At 43.2% G+C, this 18,864-nt stretch overlaps 1 protein-coding gene across 6 annotated transcripts in view; it reads right to left on the bottom strand.

The window, feature by feature from the left end:
* The window catches only part of il1rapl1b (interleukin 1 receptor accessory protein-like 1b), a 113,379-nt gene extending 95,255 nt beyond the window's left edge, over positions 1–18,124 (bottom strand). For 4 of the 6 annotated variants that reach the window (XM_039664211.2, XM_039664213.2, XM_039664212.2 and 1 more), the window contains exons 1-2: positions 17,701–18,124; positions 1,747–1,847 (exon numbers count right to left, since the gene is read on the bottom strand). In XM_039664211.2, the coding sequence (XP_039520145.2) occupies positions 1,747–1,828 (82 nt within the window). In that variant the 5' untranslated portion in view covers positions 1,829–1,847; positions 17,701–18,124. Of the gene's footprint in view, positions 1–1,746; positions 1,848–14,150; positions 14,217–16,604; positions 16,625–17,700 lie in introns of those variants that run through there. The other 2 variants (XM_089124960.1, XM_089124959.1) reach the window with 2 other exon arrangements.
* Between the last annotated feature and the right edge of the window lie 740 nt (positions 18,125–18,864).

Genomic DNA, 18,864 nt, shown 5'->3' with positions numbered 1-18,864 from the left:
TAAAGCGAAAACATTTTTCCATCGAGTTTTCCACATACAGACGATATTGGGAAAACGATCCCCATTAACACGGATCCTCAAAACGGCTAACATGCTGTATTCTGCTGCCAGGCCAGTAGATGGCGATGAATCACTATAGACTGAACACGCAATACACACGTGCATGACGTCATCAGAGATTCACGTTTTTGTTTTTTACACGGAGACTTTTCTCAAAAACCTGCACTTTGAAACCTGTTGTCAAAACTTTGCATTTTCAGGCCCCAAAACAGCTGACGGCCAAAACGCATCAAAAGTTTTACGTTTATCTGGAAACGGTGTGGCGTACACAGACCCGCATTCCCTCAAACACAGGAGCCACGGCTGATACATAATCGCTTTGAGAGGTGTGTGTTTCACTCTCACTGTATTCGATCTGCAGATTATTCTGATGAAGACGGTGAGACTCACGGCGGTCTGCAGAGATCCCGCACGTCTGACTGCTCTGACATCATCCGTCCACCGCTCTCTCACACAGCAGATCCTGCACTCATGCAGAAGCACACGCTCACCTCTACAGTGCTCAGATCATGAGATCCTCTACATGTGCTACACAAGGGCTTTCTCTTCTTACTGTCGTTCACTCGTCAGGTGTTTCATTAACATCAGCGTTCTGGACGTCGCTCACGCCTGCTGAGCTGGCCGAAGAACATGCGAATGAAGATATGAAGACCTGCGCACGCAAACATGTGTGTATGTGTGTGTGTGTGTGTGTGTGTGTGTGTGTGAGCTGAAAATCAGTTTCTGCTGAAAGAGTCGGAACAATCACAGAAAACCCCATTAGAGGATCTACAGCAGACAGACGGGTCACAGCAGCTTCAGCTCTTATCCAGACACTTCATGAGGCTGAGATCCGTCTGCTCGCACTGAGGAGGAGTGTATACACATATATATATCCACACCATCCACACACACCGACCCTCGTCATCCACACACACAGATAAATACAGAGCGGGATGGATGGGTCGATTTATTCCTGACCTTTTGCTCTACAGATCAGAGGAAGTAAATGCCACTAAAGGTCACATCCTGACCCGAGCTGGACGACGCCACATTAAAGCATCTCATGCGCTTGGGTTCAAGCTCCAGCAGACGTTCACTCTGGTATAAAGTCATGTGACCTGATATGTGTGTGTGTGTGTGTGTGGAGATGCAGACAGATCCCCGTCAGGCCGTGTTTGTTGTTCCTCAGGGATCGTATTCATCATTTCCCTTGAGGCGACAGCTTCAATATGTTCCCATGCGACGTCTCAGAGCGGCCGCCGTCACACACACACACACACACCCCACTGATCCAGATTAGTCCTGATAATGGCAGAGGAGACGAGCCGTACACACACCAGATCGGCCATCTGGACCACAGCGTGAGCCAGACATCTCTACACACACACACACACACACACACATTCACTTCAGCAGGACATCCTCATTCCCAACAAAGACGCTTCAGCTGTCAAGCGATGACGAGCACGACTGATACACACCTCAGCTGATGAAGAACATCAAGAACACTCGAGAACCCACCCCAGCCCGAAACGGGTTTAAGATGCTAAAGAACCAGAGATGATGCAGGTTTATCTCCAGAATCCCAGACTGGACTGAAACTCCAGCCCCGTGATCCCATCAGGACAAACACACACACACACACACACACACACACACACACACGTATCAGACGATCGTCATGACAACAGGCATGTGTCTTACCTGAGCCGCGCTTGGACAGCACTTTCAGGCTTCTGATGACCGTCGCATACAGCAGGATCTGCAGAGGAACCCGTGATCTCATGTTTCACTGTTTCAATCGCCTGCAGAGACACAAACACACACACAACATGAGCGTCACACACTCATCTGTCTTTAACAGCGTCTAAACAAACACACTCCATCACATCAGACTCTCAGCTGGCTTCTACATGCGATTAAATGTCTGTACACAGCACAGTCTTCAATCTTCAGGATCTCTCCAGTCCAGTGCGTACGCACACACACACACACACACACACACACACGCACACACGCACACACACACACACGCACACACACACACACACACACACACACACACACACAATCTCGAGAGCACATTTTTCCAAGAGTTCTCACAGAAACCCAGCGCCTGCCAAAAGAAAAGCCACAGATCTCTGATTCTCTGTTCAGTATCTTCAGGAAACACATCATACGCTGAAACATGTCCTGAAATGGCCTTCAACATCTACGGCAGCCGGACCATTAAAACAACATGAAGACGACACATGAAATTAACACGACAAGAGACACATGCCATTCCACAAGTGACAGAAAGACATATTTGTGTCCAACACACACACACACACACACACACACTTTGAATGCTAAATTGTTAGTTATGCTCCATGTTGGTAAATCAGCCGATCTGCTAAATGAGAGAAGTGCTAATGTTCATGTAGTTCATGACAGTAACCCTTCACATCCAGCACTGAACATTAACTGTAAGTGTTGTTCATCATCTCTTTTGCTTTGGTAAGTTTCGAAAATAAAAACAACAGGAAACACAAAAGCAACAGTAAAAGTGTGTCAAACATAAGATCCTGTGAGTTCGGCTATGGTTAGTGTGTGCAGCTCCAGATGATCGGAGGATCCGTCTAATGCATCAGAGACACGGAGCACATTAACACGGATTAAAGGCTTTAGAGACTCGACACAAATCACAATCCAACAATACGACAGTCTGAGTGCTGAACACATGCAGTATTTGCACAACTTCGGTCTGTAGTTTCCAAGGAAACCACTCGCGCTTGTAATCGTTGCGGTGAGCGTCGGATTGATGCGTTCAGACCAACATCTCGTCCTCAAACACCACAAACAGGCCGGCATCTCACTTACCCACACACACACACACACACACACACACACACACACACACACACACACACACACACGGTCTCTCTGGCTCAGGGAAGATAGAAGAATATCTGATTGTTGATATCGGCCACCTCATATCGGCCATCTTTCTATTATTTTAGTTCCTATTCTATTCAGCCAAATTGTTTTGTGCTCACGCTGCCAAACAGGAGAGAGAGAGAAAGAGTCTAGAGGGTTCCAGCATGTCTCTCTCTCTCTCTCGCTTGTGGAACGGGGTGAAAAATGTATGTGCCAGCTGCCTTTGCCAGTCATTAACATTTCTATTTGAGAGAAACGTTAGCGAGAGCCTCCATTTCTACCTTCAGCTCACCCACGCAAACCTCAGCTGCTGCGCCCTGAATTATTCTGTTTCGCATTATCCACTTGCGCATCTCAGCCACGCTGCAGAGCTGAGAGAGAGAGAGAGAGAGAGAGAGAGAGAGAGAGAGAGAGAGAGAGAGAGAGAGAGAGAGAGAGACCTGTGAGCGCTGGCTCTGCAGATGCTGATTCTCTGTTTTTATTCAGATGAATCTGAGGATCGTTACAGTCACGCTGTCAGATGAACGTTTGACTGAAGGTCAAAAAGCCCATAAACTCCTCACAAACACTCAAATCTGACTATAAATACTATGAATAATAGATATACTGTACACCCAATGCACTGCAAAAGTGCTGTTCTCTCAGAGTATTTTTTCAGTACAAATCAATTGCCCGCTGACAAGATGATCTTTTAATAAAAGTTTGCCGTCTATGCAGTAGAAAGGTTTTTTTATTATTCTATGTTATATGACTAAGGCATTCCCTTCTGGCAGTAAAGCAGGAAAACCTTGACACCCATAATGCACTTGGCTCCATCCGGTTGTCCTACGATCTATAGTTTCACTAAAGACCTGTAGCGGTCGAAAGTTCAACACAAATGGATCATCATTAGTGCAGGTAATGTGGCGAAAGAGTTCATATCAACCAATACTAATGACATTAAAACTATTTAAAAACTAATTAAAAATCAGTGAAGTTACAAACTTCACGTAGTGGAGATGGAAATGTTGGAGATGGAAGATGGAGAATGACGTAAGATAAAAAGTCTTGTTTTCTGAAAAACTGGTGAACAAATATCAGCCAATTGGTCAGACAAACTTAAGGGATACTTCACCTCTGGAAAGATGAATGTGTATTTAAAATGGGTCATTTATGTAGAAGAAATGTGAAATTAGTTTTGAATTTGGAGCTTTCTAGACTGAGAAAGCCAGAAAATGTATTTTTTATTTTAAAAAATGTATTTTTGGCTAATGTGGATGAGAGACAACAACCCCCAGAATGCACTTGCTTCGCTGCCCTAGGAGGCCACAACTACCCGTAACAGAGCGCAGTAGTTAAACAACAAGTCTAGGCTACTAGAGTCTCCGTGATGAGTCTGCCCGAAAATGTGTTTCGAGATCGCCCAAAATGATCGGGATTCATGTAAACACTGCATTCAGATTCCCCAATCGGCATGAATTCAGTTAGACTGAAACAAAAGCTGTGCATGAAAAGCTGAATCGACCGGGAAAAAGAGGACGGTAACCCCTACTACTCAGCTTTCTCCACAGAACAAGAGCCTGCTAGCTTAGCTTCCAAACAAACGATGGCCGACGCTACGTGTTCATTCTGTGAGTGAGATCTCCCTCTACGGGCGGGTTGAGGACATGCGGGACAGACCCGACTACTGACTGGAGTTTTTAGCTTCTGGACAAAACATCCTCCGATGATGCAAAATGATGATTTTTCCGTCATCTGAGGATTTTTTCCTGACAGAAAATACATAAATCTCTGGTCTCAGGGGGATATGAGGGGAAAGCACGGTAACTCCAAAATACTACAGGTTTTCTACTAATAGAAAGCTTAGCAATCTTTGGCTTGCTCAGTTGGGGATATTTAAATAAATTAACCAATCAGTAATACCATTGATCAGCTCTACCAAACGTGGATGTTTTTCCCCTAAGAAACGAACACTATTATGTTTTGATTGACGCTGTGAAGCTGCTCAGATGAAATCTATATTGTGAAAAGCACTATATTAATATACTTGACCAATGCTAAATCCTGAAGTATCCCTTTAGTTCAAAGGGAAAACAAGATTATTTTTCTGACCCCACTGACAGAATTTTGCATCTCCAGTAAATGCATCTTGATTTAAGAATGTTTAGATATTTGAGCTGGAAAATAAGTCAAGAATACTGTGTCTGCAGTGGAAGAGTTAGTGCTTGATCCATTCACTCTCCACGGACTGACGCTTTTCTTTTACACTGTACATCACTCAAATAATATTAAATAATCTGCAAAACTATTTCATACTTTAAATATATCTGATGTTTCATGCAATAATCAATCACTGTCATCTGACGGAGAGGAAAAGAGAAGGTTTGTGAATCGTGACTGTGGATGTGAATCATAAGCCTCCACCATCCATCAGCGCTCTTACCTCACGCACAATCATCAATAACACACGTCGATAGAAGCGTCTCCCACACGTCAGAGCCGGTGGAGGTTTCTCCAGGAATACGCTGGGAAACTCACTGCAGATGCACTTTATAGCAGCAGAAGTCCATTCACATCACTGCCTCTGCACTAAAGCCCAAACCCTGGCCTGAGTCTGCGAGGCTTCATTGAGGTCGAGTGATGCGAACCGCTGGACTCCTGCTGCGCTTTAGAGCCGGTGGCCAGGGCTAACGAGCAGGAGTGCACTGACCCTCTCGATACCGTCCGTTACCCTCGGCCCTCCTGACAATCAAACAGCAAAACACATTTATAGAGGACGAAGAAAAGAGCGCCGAGTATACGGACACAGCAGAGGAGGACACTCGAGAAGAGGACGGCACATTCTCACTAATGCACAGCGGCTTCCTCTCTGCCTCAGTCCATTGCATTTGTAGCTCCTCATAACTTTGTTTTGAACCTTTTTTTCTCTATCTTTCCTGTCATTTATGTCACTAAATATAATTGAATCGTCGCAATTTATCTGATATTGTCTGTCACATTGATCTTACATTGTAACTGACATAATAACTAACTAATGATCTTTGCAACGGAAGTGAATCAATCAATACCAACTTTAGCTGGACAATAACTTTATTCTAGATCTACTGTAAAGCCTGAACTATCTCTGTTACTGTAATCTCGTATTATCACTGTAAAGCTGCTTTGAAACAATCTATATTGTTAAAAGCATTATATAAATGAAAGTGACTTGACATTGCATTCTCTGTGAGCGGTGAGGGCTTCACATGGGATAAATGCAGGAGGAGTTAGGCTGACAGAGAAGACCTCAGAACCAGAGACACGCATCCGCATTTAATCGAGGATAGTAAGAATGCATTGGGGTTATATATGGGGTAATGTACTCTGTAGAGCGGCTGTAGAGGCCGTGCGGCAGAGCAACTGGCTGACCGTGAGACACCGCAGTCGCCATTGGCCAAAACACGATTACCATTATAGACAGATTCCCCCGGGAGCCAGAGTGCCTGACATCAAAGCAAATTTAAAAGCGCTGGCTAAAACAAATCGTAAACTCTAGAAGATTGTTATTCACATCGGCACTAATGATGTTCGACTCGATCGCTAAAATTAATGTTAAAGAGGTGTGTGAACTCGCTAATCTGATATCAGGCACTGTACGCTCTGGCCCCCTTCCTGAGTACACGGCCCGCACTCGACGGCTGGCAGAATAATACAGGGTTCATAGAGTCAAGTCAAATATATTATATAGCGCTTTTCACAATACAGATTGTATCAAAGCTGCTTCACAATGTCAATCAAGACAACTTAACAGTCAATTAGACAGTTGAACAGGTTTTTGGGGCAGACCTGAGCTGTTGAAAAGAGCTGGTGATCATCCGTCCTGGGCTGGTGCTGCTCTTCTCTCCAGTAATACGGCTCATAGTCTAAGAGCTCAAACATGACAATCTGGGGCTCAGGTCAAGAAGCAGACAGACTGGCTAAACAATAAATCCCTTTGTGCTTGCTACTGTACACAGGCCACCAGCGCACCATGCACACTTTATCAAAGAATTTACTGATTTTCTATCAGAGTTAGTCTCTGAGTAAAGTCCTATCAGAGTAAAGTCCTAATTGTTGGTGAAAAACACAGACACACTCCAGACAACTCCAGAAGAACACGGACACACGGCAGGCGATCACGGACACACTCCAGAAGAACACGGCAGGCGATTAATGAACTGCTGACAAACATTTCAGAACTGAATAACATGACATTTCAAACCCTAATCGTATGACTGTTCTGTGATGGTCTAGTTATCTGACGTCATCTCTGTTGTGGCATTAGTTCTGGGCTATATGGGGAAAGCATCTGGACTGGAGCATTAATCTCTATAAACATTATACATGTGGGTCTACATCATTAATCCCTCCAAATGACCTCTGTATGATACAGATAAAGCTTGTAAAACTAAATGCACTATTACTCATAGAAACATGAATTCTGTACATCTATCACTCTAACAATCTCACATCTATCCATCTATCTATCTATCTATCTATCTATCTATCTATCTATCTATCTATCTATCTATCTATCTATCTATCTATCTATCTATCTATCTATCTATCTATCTATCTATCTATCTATCCATCTATCCATCTATCTATCTATCTATCTATCTATCTATCTATCTATCTATCTCTAAATGAATCAAAACAAAATGTCTGTTCATTGTGAAGTGAATAAATATAGTATACTATTTAGAATATATTCATGTTCAACACTAGATCAGTTGTTTGTCGTTTCTCATTTCGAACTCTCGTGTCCAAACTGTTGTAAAAGGACACTTGCTGTGATATTTTGTAACTCAATGACATTCATTGCCAAAACCCCTTTCAGATCATCTGCAGGAAACACACGGCCCAAACACACGTCAAATGTGTGTGTGAACCCGAGGCTCCTTCATCTGATGGTTGTGAGGAGATGGTTCTGTGATTCTGACGGGTCTCGGACGGCTCCTCAGGAGACGATAATGAACATCCCTAATTCTTCATTCGTGCATCACACACACTCATGCCCTAAACACAGAGAAGAGACGCTTCTTTACTGTCAGGACGCCCGCCATGTGTTTAATAAAAGATAAGAGAATCCAACCCAAATCTTTCCAAACACGCAGCATCATTGAAATCCAATCCCTGAATAATTCAGTCTTTATGGCCCACTACGCTCTGTGTTTAGCATGACTAGCACGCACGCTACAGCGCCGGGAACGACGTGTCCGGCCCTCCACTCTTTATCTGCAAGCCTGCGTCTCACTTCTGTACGAGTAAACTCCAATGCATGAATTACAGATAGTTCTGCGAGCATTTCTGTATCACATCTTTTCTCAAGTAAACCCAACACGTCATGTCTTGTTTACATTCTGTGAGGTAAAACTTCCTTTGGTCTGGACAGATTAAATGTTTAAATAAAGACCTGAAAGCATCGCTGTTACCCCAGCTCAGAATGAAACTGATGTCAAACAAGTGTCTAGAGAGAAAAACACATGATAGAGGATAATACAACATCATTACAGCACAGGAACTGCCTTTGAACAATGTTTCATAAAAATCCTGAAAATGGAAGTATATAATTTTAAGAGGTTTAACACTTATTGTCAGGACTTTGATCAAATCATTACGAGCACCAGCGCGTCTAGAGATGACTAACTTAAACACCATCAGGCAGTTTATCGAGCTCGTTCTCTGCCCTTTCACAGTCCTGATGTGTTTCAGGCTCTCCTAGAACAGGTTCTCCTGCTCGAATGTTGATTATTCTCCTCATATTCTCCATCGGTGCGTCTCCTCTCTTCCCAGTCTGTCAGTATCGCTCTGGTTTCCCGAAAGCATCGTTGGCCAACTACAGTCACAAGCTCCGTCGTTATATAAGCATAGTTTAACAAGTCCGTGTTTCCCGAAACCAGCGTTCCAATGAACGTTCGCTAACAGCATCTCGGCCTGTGGCTACAAGAAGAGTTTCTCGTTCGCATGACATGTGGACTCAATGAATCCTTATCTTCAGTACCTTCAAATGTCATTTACATCTTTTAGTTTGTCAAGAAGCATCCTTTCTTTTTTCCTGAAGAGTGTCTCAAGACTACAATGGAGGCGTTTCAGACAAACACTGACACTGATCTAGAGAAGACCTGGAGCTTCTTCATTCTCGAACAGAGAGAAGAGAGACGAACGTGAAAGAAAGCACAATACGTCGTCTTTAAGCAGCTTTAACATGAGTGTTTGAGAGTGAAGACTCGGGCAGTTTGGGTCTCATCTTCTTCACCCCTGAATGCCCTCGTGAAGCGCTCGTCCTGCTGAAAACATCTGCTTCGTTACAGCGCCCGAACGCCCGCGGATCATCAGCGCCGGCGCGGGTCCGAATGAGCGACTCCAGCGAGAGCCACAAGCGTATGATTTATAGTGGCGGTTCTCTCCGCACCGCTACGTTATTCCTCCATCCATCACGCGGAGGTGAACCCAGCGGAGATGAAGCGCATCCGTGAAACTCACTTCCCCGTCACTGTTTCTACAGAGTAATGTGCGTCTCCGATCCCGACCAATCACCTCAACCAGAGCTCAGCGGGAATGACACGAATCACAGAGAACGAATCCGTCAAATCAACTTCATTATTAAAGGAGAAAATAAAGCTTCTGCAGCAAAGAAAAGATGAAGATTCACACTGATAATCGCACAACGCCTCTCTCTCGTGGTTCAGCGGACACCTTCAGAAACGCAAGGTCTCTGCATGAGAGCTTTAGCTCACGTCTGTAAAGCAGAAGCTCACACTGAAAACCTTCATGAATGAGTAAGTGGAATGACAGAACAGAAAACTGAATCCTTTACAGATTTCTCTGAACTTCTACGTTTCCATCCTCCACCGTGAAACGCTCTGGACCTCAAGCTAAAGCTAAACGATCATTCTGTGGCTCTGGAGCTCAAACTAATCGTATCCATCAATGACAAGACCGTCTGAAGTCACTGCGAAAATCAAAACACGTCTCAATCAGCTTTACACTGACTTCAAGCACTTTTTGTTTGGCATCAAATGGCACTGAAACTGAAGATGATTAGATTTGCTGAAGCACATCAACTATTTCCAATAATCTCAAGCAGTGCATCTCAAACCCAGCTCCCGTCTCTTTATCTGACAGACTCGTTTGAGATCCTGGAGTCTGTGGTGTGTTTGATCAGACACGTCAATACAGCTGATCCCAGCACAGAAATAAAGCTCAACAGTTATTTACGAACACTAACCAACGCAAATCCTTCAAAACATTACAGTGTTCTGGTCTGTCCCGCAGCAGAAGACCCAACACTACCCCAACACACACCTTCACACGGACTACACAAATGTGTACAGTATACTGTACGTGCTGGACATGCTGGAGTCTCTTAAAGGAAAAGCTTCTATATAAAGGGGTTCCCATTACGGCGCGGATTAAGCGTAATTGCAATAAAAATACGGTGTAAGCGTGATTTCTAAACCACAGAAAGTACGATTTGTGAACAGTGAACCACTGTGACTAGAGACTCTTTTTTTTGTAAATTGGACAGACTATACATAAGAACACATTATTTGTTTTGCATTTTAACACCAGTTAACACACAGATATGCGTGTGTGTGTGTCAATGATTGTGTATTGTTTGAGTGCTGTTCCTGTCCTCAGCATGCCCTTTTTTTTTAGTTAACATGTATTTGGTCATTCATTTTACTATATTGATTTAAGTATTGCATAAAGAACACCAACAAGACCGGTCACCATGTTAAATGTGGATTGTTTTCAATTGACTACTTGAGGAAATAAATTCTCCTACTTATGTACCAGAACCCTTTACAATACCAAACAGATTAAAGCCGGTCACAGTAACTGCCACCGTTTTTAAACGTGTGTTTCCCGCCAAAAGAACGCAGAGCGAGAGTTCTCATGTCTGAGGGGAGATTGGCCTTCTGTTGGATTGGACGTTAGACTTAATAATTAATTGAGTTTGTTGTCTCAAATTTTTGTTTTGCAATTATTCTAAGAGTTTATCTATTTGTTACAGTTAAATACATTTATTTTTTTGTCTTTCTTAAATTTATTTCCTTTAATTACTGAATGGTTTAGTCAAGTGGGAGGGGCTTATCCTTTTTAAGAGGGCGTCTCCGTGTCGAAGAGGAGCTTGTGGAGTGAGTTGGAAATATTTGTTGACATAGCTAGAAGTTTGTGAACAGATACCTTTGAAGAATTTATTTTATTTTTAAATAATTTAATTTTTTTGTTTTGTTTTGTGGGAATTTCCACTGTAAATATGCACTCTATTTGGATTAAATTCTGAACTTTGTTGACTTCATCTTCACGTTACTTCATTTATACGCCGCTGGCACACCACTGTCTCGGTTACGGTTTACCATTCCCTTCAGTGTGCATTCTCAATGGCTTTCATCAAATCACCTCTATTTAACTTTATACAGTTCGTTTTATAAAAGCTTTACAGTGATAAACATGAGAATAATGATTTAATGATGCAAACAGAGTTGTAAAGCAGCTCTAAAAAGACAACGGTGTAATTGTTTGGCTGAAGTCAGTTCAGTGTTGACTCAGCTCATTTCAGTCACTGTGTAAAGTTCATCAATTAAATAATTCAGTTCGAGTGTGGAAGAAAGCACAGAAACCGGGGTCATCCAGGGCAGGATCTGTGGGTCGGGAATATTTTGGACACAGGAGTTCACAGAGGAGCTTCTTCCAGACGCGTTTAGAGCGCCACGTCATGATGCTAAAAGACGCGAGCGTAACGGTTAAAGACATCCGTCTGTCATTTACACACAAAAACAACAGCAAATCCCGAACCAGCCGAACAACAATCAATAATAGTCATTGGCAAACTGCACAACATACAAAAAGAGTTCAGAAAATTGTGATTATAATCGAAATTCAATTTTTTTTCCTGTAAGTTCTTTACAGAAGCCGTCTGAAGAGTGAACCCCTAAAGCTTGTGCACTACTACCTTAGAGTAGTAAATTTACTCTAGTACTACTATGAACCCTTTAGGGGTGAATGAGGTCCACAGATGTTCCTCTGAGGGAATGACCAGCTGTTATTCAAGTCTAAAAGAGTCCTTTATTGAACTTCCAGACAAAAGGACTCACCAGCTCTATGAGTTCAACACTGAACACTCGCCGTACCCCAAACAAGCTCACAGGAAATGAGGATAGCGTGGTGGAAAGAACTGCACGTGGGATGAGAAACGTAGCCGAGACACGACCGCGATCTCCCACCATCAGCCCTCGTGAACACACATGCAGAGAGCGCTGGATGACTCAGGTTCCTGATGGAGGAGAGTCACTGTGCGTGGTCCGACACCGGCTGAAGCGTGACTGAGCGAGCCTCGGATCAGGGAAGATCGTGGGCTCAGAAGCAGAGCCGGGTCAGACCCGTCCAGTGTGTGTGAGAGAGACCAGAACCATCTCTGACCAGATGCCAGAACTTCACTGTAACTAATACTGGAGACACATTTAGGTTTTACAGACTTACTTTACATTTACAGTAAAATAACGCATTTCATTATCGGATATAATCTACTGAAGCACTAATATCTGTACCGTTGCAATACACTGACAACCACCAATCACAGCGGAGATGAGAGTCACATGATGAATCAAAGCTCTAGTGATGTGTCGTTCATGAACGATTCGTTCATTTTGAACGAATCTTTAATATGACTCGGGACTATCGAGTTGTCTCAGGGAGTGATTCGTTCATCTTGTGTTACCCGCGCATGCGCATTGCGCAACATATGGATTCTGAATCTGTACTGGAAACAGAAATGATTAGTTCATCTCTCGAGTCTCGAGTCCGAGTCTTTCGTTCTTCCTGTCAGTCCCATTGAGCCTATGCTGTCAGACCACCGGAAAGAGGAATGATTAGTTCATTTGAGTCTTCGGGTTTGAGTCCTTCGTTCTTTAGTCACGTGAATTGTCACCGTATTGAATACCCAAATTCACAAACTTTTTACAAACTAATTCACAAACCTTTTACAAACAAGCACGTAGATGATGTATAATATAATAGTAGTTAATTAATGTACAATATATAATAAAACACACCACAGATGCATAATATAGAAAAGAGACGGACAGGGACAATAATAAGGAATAAGGAATAATGGACGTTAATGTTTATTGAACATTTGTATTTTAATGCCTATATAACACAATATTCAGACGCAGTCAATAATACGAATCTAATGTTGTATTTGATGCGAGACCCGTGGCCACGTGAGAAAAGAACGACGGACTCAAACCCGAAGACTCAAATGAACTAATCATTCCCCTTTCCGGTACTGAAAGCATAGACTTAATGGGACTGACGGGAAGAACGAAAGACTCGGACCCGCCGAACCCGAACTCGAGAGATGAACTAATCATTTCTCTTTCCGGTGCTGACAGCATAGACTCTATGGGACTGACAGGAAGAACGAAAGACTCGGACCCGGCCAAACCCGAACTCGAGAGATGAACTAATCTTTAATCTTTCCGGTCCTGCTATATCGCATGGCACGGCCAGCAGACAGCACAGATCAGAGTCAGACACTGACGAGTCAACAGCTAACGTCTCGAGACATGAGAGGAGGAGAACAAACCTGATAAATATGAAGTTGCAAAGCAAAGAACGTCTCGGATCAGGAGGTGAGGTGAACTATAACAGGGTCAGACTGCATAGCCTGAACTTTAGACCCAGCAACTAATTAATAGCTAACGTTACAGTTATTTCAGTTGCTTTTGGCTTTGGCTGCATTACCCTATTATGTTATTTTTACAAATGTAATTAAGATTTTCGTAAGTACTAGATGTATGGGATATTTAACATGACATTTTAATTATATAATTATGAAATGACCGAAATGAACGAAATGACTCGATAAAAGATTCGTTCATTTTACTGAACGAGACTCAAAGATCCGAATCAGTAAAATGATCCGAACTTCCCATCACTACAAAGCTCATCGCAAACAGCTTTTCCTCAAGAAAGTTCATTCACACAAACACTAAACGCCATCGTGGTGACGCACATTACATTACAAACAATAAAATAAACATTTAACATCGTTAACTGAAATATAATCAATTTAACGCTATTTTACTGTAAATCTATAGTTAGATCGCTCTGTTATTCACAGTATAAAGTACGGAAACTTTCTGTTAACCAATTAACAGTTTTCCACCGTAGTCCTTTACCGTTAAAATCAGGATCATTTCTCCAGTGTGAGGCGTCGAGCGAGTGTGTGTTTCTCTTCGTCTAAAAATAACCAACACACACACGCACACACACGCACACACACAAACACACACACGCACACACACACACACGCACACACACACACGCAGCTTCAGAGAGATTACTGCCACCTTCCCGTCCAGATGAATGTCAGATCCACACACACACACGGGCAGAGTTTGGCTTAGCTCTGCTTTCCCCCCGTTCCTCCGCGGGAGGAGCCTCTGTTCCTGAAGCTCTCGGAGACATCAGCGCTCACACACACACACACACACACACACACACACAGAAACGGTAGGATCACGCTCATGCAGACCAGCGGCTCAGTCATGAAGAGCTGAGATTCGCCAACTGCTTCACATTTAGACATGATGCAGAAACACAAACGACCTCACCGGGCCACGGGTCAGATGTGGAGAACCAGCAGAACCAGCAGAAGCTCAGTCAGGGTCAGCTGCCGACAGAGACTTCATGAGCTAAAGACGTCTCCTCCGCATCCAGCAGACTAGTGCGATGCTATTAAAATCTTGATGCTTAAGTTATTGATTATGAAATTACTCATACAGTGATGAAACCTGCCCACCTCTAACACACTTCCATCAGCACAGCGCTGAGTGTGTCCGAGACGAGCGCAGGAGAACGAGTGTGTGTCCAGAAGAGAAGAGCCAGTCCAGCTGACCTGAGTTCAGCGATGCTTCATTTCTGCTGTAATAGAGTTATTAATATACTTCATATATATATATATATATAATCTACAGCCGCTCTGGAGGAGCCCGTGATGTCATCAGTTCTCATATAATGCTGTCAATGCAGGAGATCAATAATATTGCCGAATATTAAATGAAATGTCCCAAAAGCCAATGGCACATTCAGGACTTGATGGAGCGGCGCTGTTACACTGATCTCAGGACAGCAGGAGCGAGCACACACACAGTAACCCAGGGGTCCCTAAACTCGGTCCTGCAGAGGTCAGCTCCAGCCCTGATCACACACTCCTGTCAGTTCTGCTGGTCCTGAGGCCGTGATTGGCTCGCTCAGGTGTGTTTGATCAGGGCTGGAGCTGAACTCTACAGGACAGCGACCCCAATCCTGAACCCAACACACACACTCCTCCGGTGCGACTGTTTTAAAACCAATTATTTCAGAATTATTATACAGGCAGCTTTTATGAGCTCATATTAATTAAGAGACAAAATGGAAAACACTTCATTTGTCACACTCGCACAACCCTGTAGCTTTAACTGGAGAAGGATATTATAAACAGTTCAAGCTAAAAGGAAACGGTGAGTAATTACAAGACCTAAAACATTCACTTCTCCTAAAGTTCACGAAACTCAACATCTTTAGCCCAACAATATGTTATTGATCCACTGGCCAATCATACATGTGCTTTTTGTGCTCCAATAAAACATATTTTCTTTCTGTAATGTCTAAATAATCTGATCCATCTGAGATCTCGCAGCAGTTTCAGCGTATAATGAGGACTGTGTGGAGCCAGAGCCACACACACACACACACACACACACACACACACTCCCGCGGCACTGACCAATGTAACACACACCAACCAACACACACTAACCAACACAGGGCTCCAGACTGCGGCCAAAAACTGAGTGTGTGACTGAATTTTACATCCAGTCACGTGTGCAACCAGTGATTTTGCCTTTTACAGGTTAAGCGCGTCAGTGAATCCGGGACGAGTGTCGGGCCGATGAGTGTGTCATGAATGGCCACGGTCAGCGCTAATGAGTGGAATATCTCATCCTGCCGTGCGTCTGGGCAATGAGCGATCTATCGACTCGTTACAGAGCAGCGGATGCAAACAATGAAAGCGGAAAGAAAATGTGCTGCTCATTTATGCTTCACGGACCGTTTATTAGTTCGGACCAATAATAGACAGCGCAGATCTCGATCTCCACTGAGCCCGCCTCAGAATTACATCATCATAACATCATCATCATCGCTACGAGATGCAGTGCGAAACACTCTGATCTAGAGCAGATATCAGACGAGGAGACAGGAGAAACGCTCTCAGCAACACACACACACACACACCGTCAGGCTAATGCAGGAACTCAATCTGAACTACAGTCATGTGACAGACACATCTTCCTCCAGCACTTCAAAACTACAATATCACTTATTAATGTTATTGTGAATGTGATGACCAGCACGTTTTTCTTTTTTGTTCATCCTTCAAAGATTGTCCTAAAAGGAAACTTTTTATGTAGGAAAAGTCTTATTTAAACACTTATTTAAAAAGAAAAAAAAAAAACATTGAAAACAGTATGTTGTCAGCCAGTGTTCGGTCTACCAGACCTGTCTGCAGAACTCACTGACTAATGCAACACACACACACACACACACACTAACCATGCAACACACACACTAACCATGCAACACACACTAACCGTTAGCAGGGGTTCTCAACTCCAGTCCTCGTGACCCGCTGCTCTGTATATTGTGTATGTCTGCCTCATTTAACACACTGATTCAGATCCTCAACTCCCCTAGCTATCCTAACGAGCTGAGGATCTGAATCAGGTGTGTTAATAAGGGAGATATGCAGAGCAGTGGGTCATGAGGACTGGGTTGAGAACCCCTGCACTAACCAGTGCAACACACACTAACTAACCAGTGCAACACACACTATAACCAACCAGTGCAACACACACACACTAACCAACCAGTGCAACACACACACACTAACACCAGCCTGAATATTCCCTAAACTAAGCTCAATATATTTGATCTGATGGAGAATATTCACACTCGGCCTGAGACAGACACACACACACACACACACACACACTCATGCTCCTTATTCACTCGCTTTTAAAACTGTGGAATGGTTTCCCCTTCTCTCACTCTCTCTCTATGAAACACACACTCTCTCTCTCTCACTCACTCACACACTCACACACACACTCTCTCTCTGCTATCGCGTCATTTCTGAGATGCTGCAAATGCGTCTGTAAGAATGATTCTGACTAAAGAGCGAAGATTCAGTACAATAGTCTGGTCTTTCTTTCTCTCTCTCTCTCTCTCTCTTTCACACACAATCAGTGTTGCACATTTTGCAATTGGCTAATGATCATTTTAATATCTACGCGAAGTGTCTGCAGTGTAAAGCGCATTACAGGACAGAAATAACCTTCATATTCTTCGCATCAGAGTCTCTCTCACACACACTCACACTCACACACACACACACACACACACACACACACACACCAGCCGATCAATCATGATTTAAATGTTTCGCTTTAAAGCAGCGGGTTATAACGAATCACGACAATCAGTCAATTAATTCGTGTTATTTGTCCCTTTACATTTCTCTTTACGTTAAAGTTTATTCTTCTAGATTAATTGAAGAAAAAATAATTTGATTAAATTTACCGCATGTGAACAACGGAACATTTAAGTGCTGATTTCAAATACATTTCTGAATCAAACTTTCACAGATAATGAGCGAGAATAAATGTGGCAAACATATGATCATCTCACCCGGAGTGATGGAGACAGATATCAGCAAACAGAAGCCATCAGAGCCGAGAACCCAGTCTGACCAGTGCTGTGCTCTCCGGAACCAGTGCTCGGCCCACTGACGAAGGGAATCTGGAGGAATCTGGAAGAAAATCCCCATCTGTGTTTGTCACGAGATAAATCCTGTTCATGGCGCGCTGGAGAACACCAGACAGAGGAGGAGAGATCGGTGAAGATGAAGCCTCAGTGAGGTGTGTGTGTTCTCGTCATCGGGTGTGTGTTATTGAGCAGGTCCAATTTCTCCATCATCCTCGCGGATCTCCCGAATCTCCAGCCCGCAGTGTGAGTCTCATCAGCGGCTGCAGATCAGCGTGCGACCCGCTCAAACACCAGCGACCAGCCTGAGTGTGTGTGCGTGTGTGTGTGTGTGTGTGTGAGAGAGAGAGAGAGAGAGAGAGAGAGAGAGAGAGAGAGAGAGAGAGAGAGAGAGAGAGAGAGAGAGAGAGAGAGAGTCACTGCAGACGCGCACTGCCGCCCAATGGAGAAGATCTTCTGATTCTTGCAGCCATAATGCAGGTGAGGGTCTCTCTCTCTCTCTCTCTCTCTCTCTCTCTCTCTCTCTCTCTCTCTCTCTCTCTCTCTCTCTCTCTCAAAAACTTTATCTCCCTCTCAAAATATCATTTTATTGTGTATAATAAAGAGTGAAGATAATTAAGTAATTAAATGAATATACACTCTTTAAAATCCTGATTCATTGAATTGTATTTCCTAGAGTGATTTGTTTGTTTGTTACTCATGTGAAAGTGTGTGTGGGTGTTTCCTAAACGGAGTAATTTATACTCAGTAATAAGTCTACACACACACACACACACACACACACACACACACACACACACACACACACACACACACACACCCGTAGGAATAAAACATCTTTGATCAAGCCTGTTGATTATGATTAGAAATAAAGCATCTGCATATTAACAGTTTCTTAGTGAATTTATGCACGTCGTGTGCTGGTTTATTCATGACAAAAAAAATTATAATTAATTTATATCTAACATTTATCTGGAGGATCTTTTCTGATGTGTCTTCATATCAGGACGATTGCACAACTGGATACGGGATTCATTTGAGCAAACAGTTATGATGGGATAGTCTTAAAATACTGTATATCCAAAATAT

This window comes from Pimephales promelas, chromosome 21 (assembly GCF_988280905.1).
Source record: "Pimephales promelas chromosome 21, fPimPro1.hap1.1, whole genome shotgun sequence".
NCBI lineage: Eukaryota > Metazoa > Chordata > Actinopteri > Cypriniformes > Leuciscidae > Pimephales > Pimephales promelas.
Note: the sequence above shows the minus strand (reverse complement) of the source record. Positions and strands in the feature narration are given on the sequence as shown.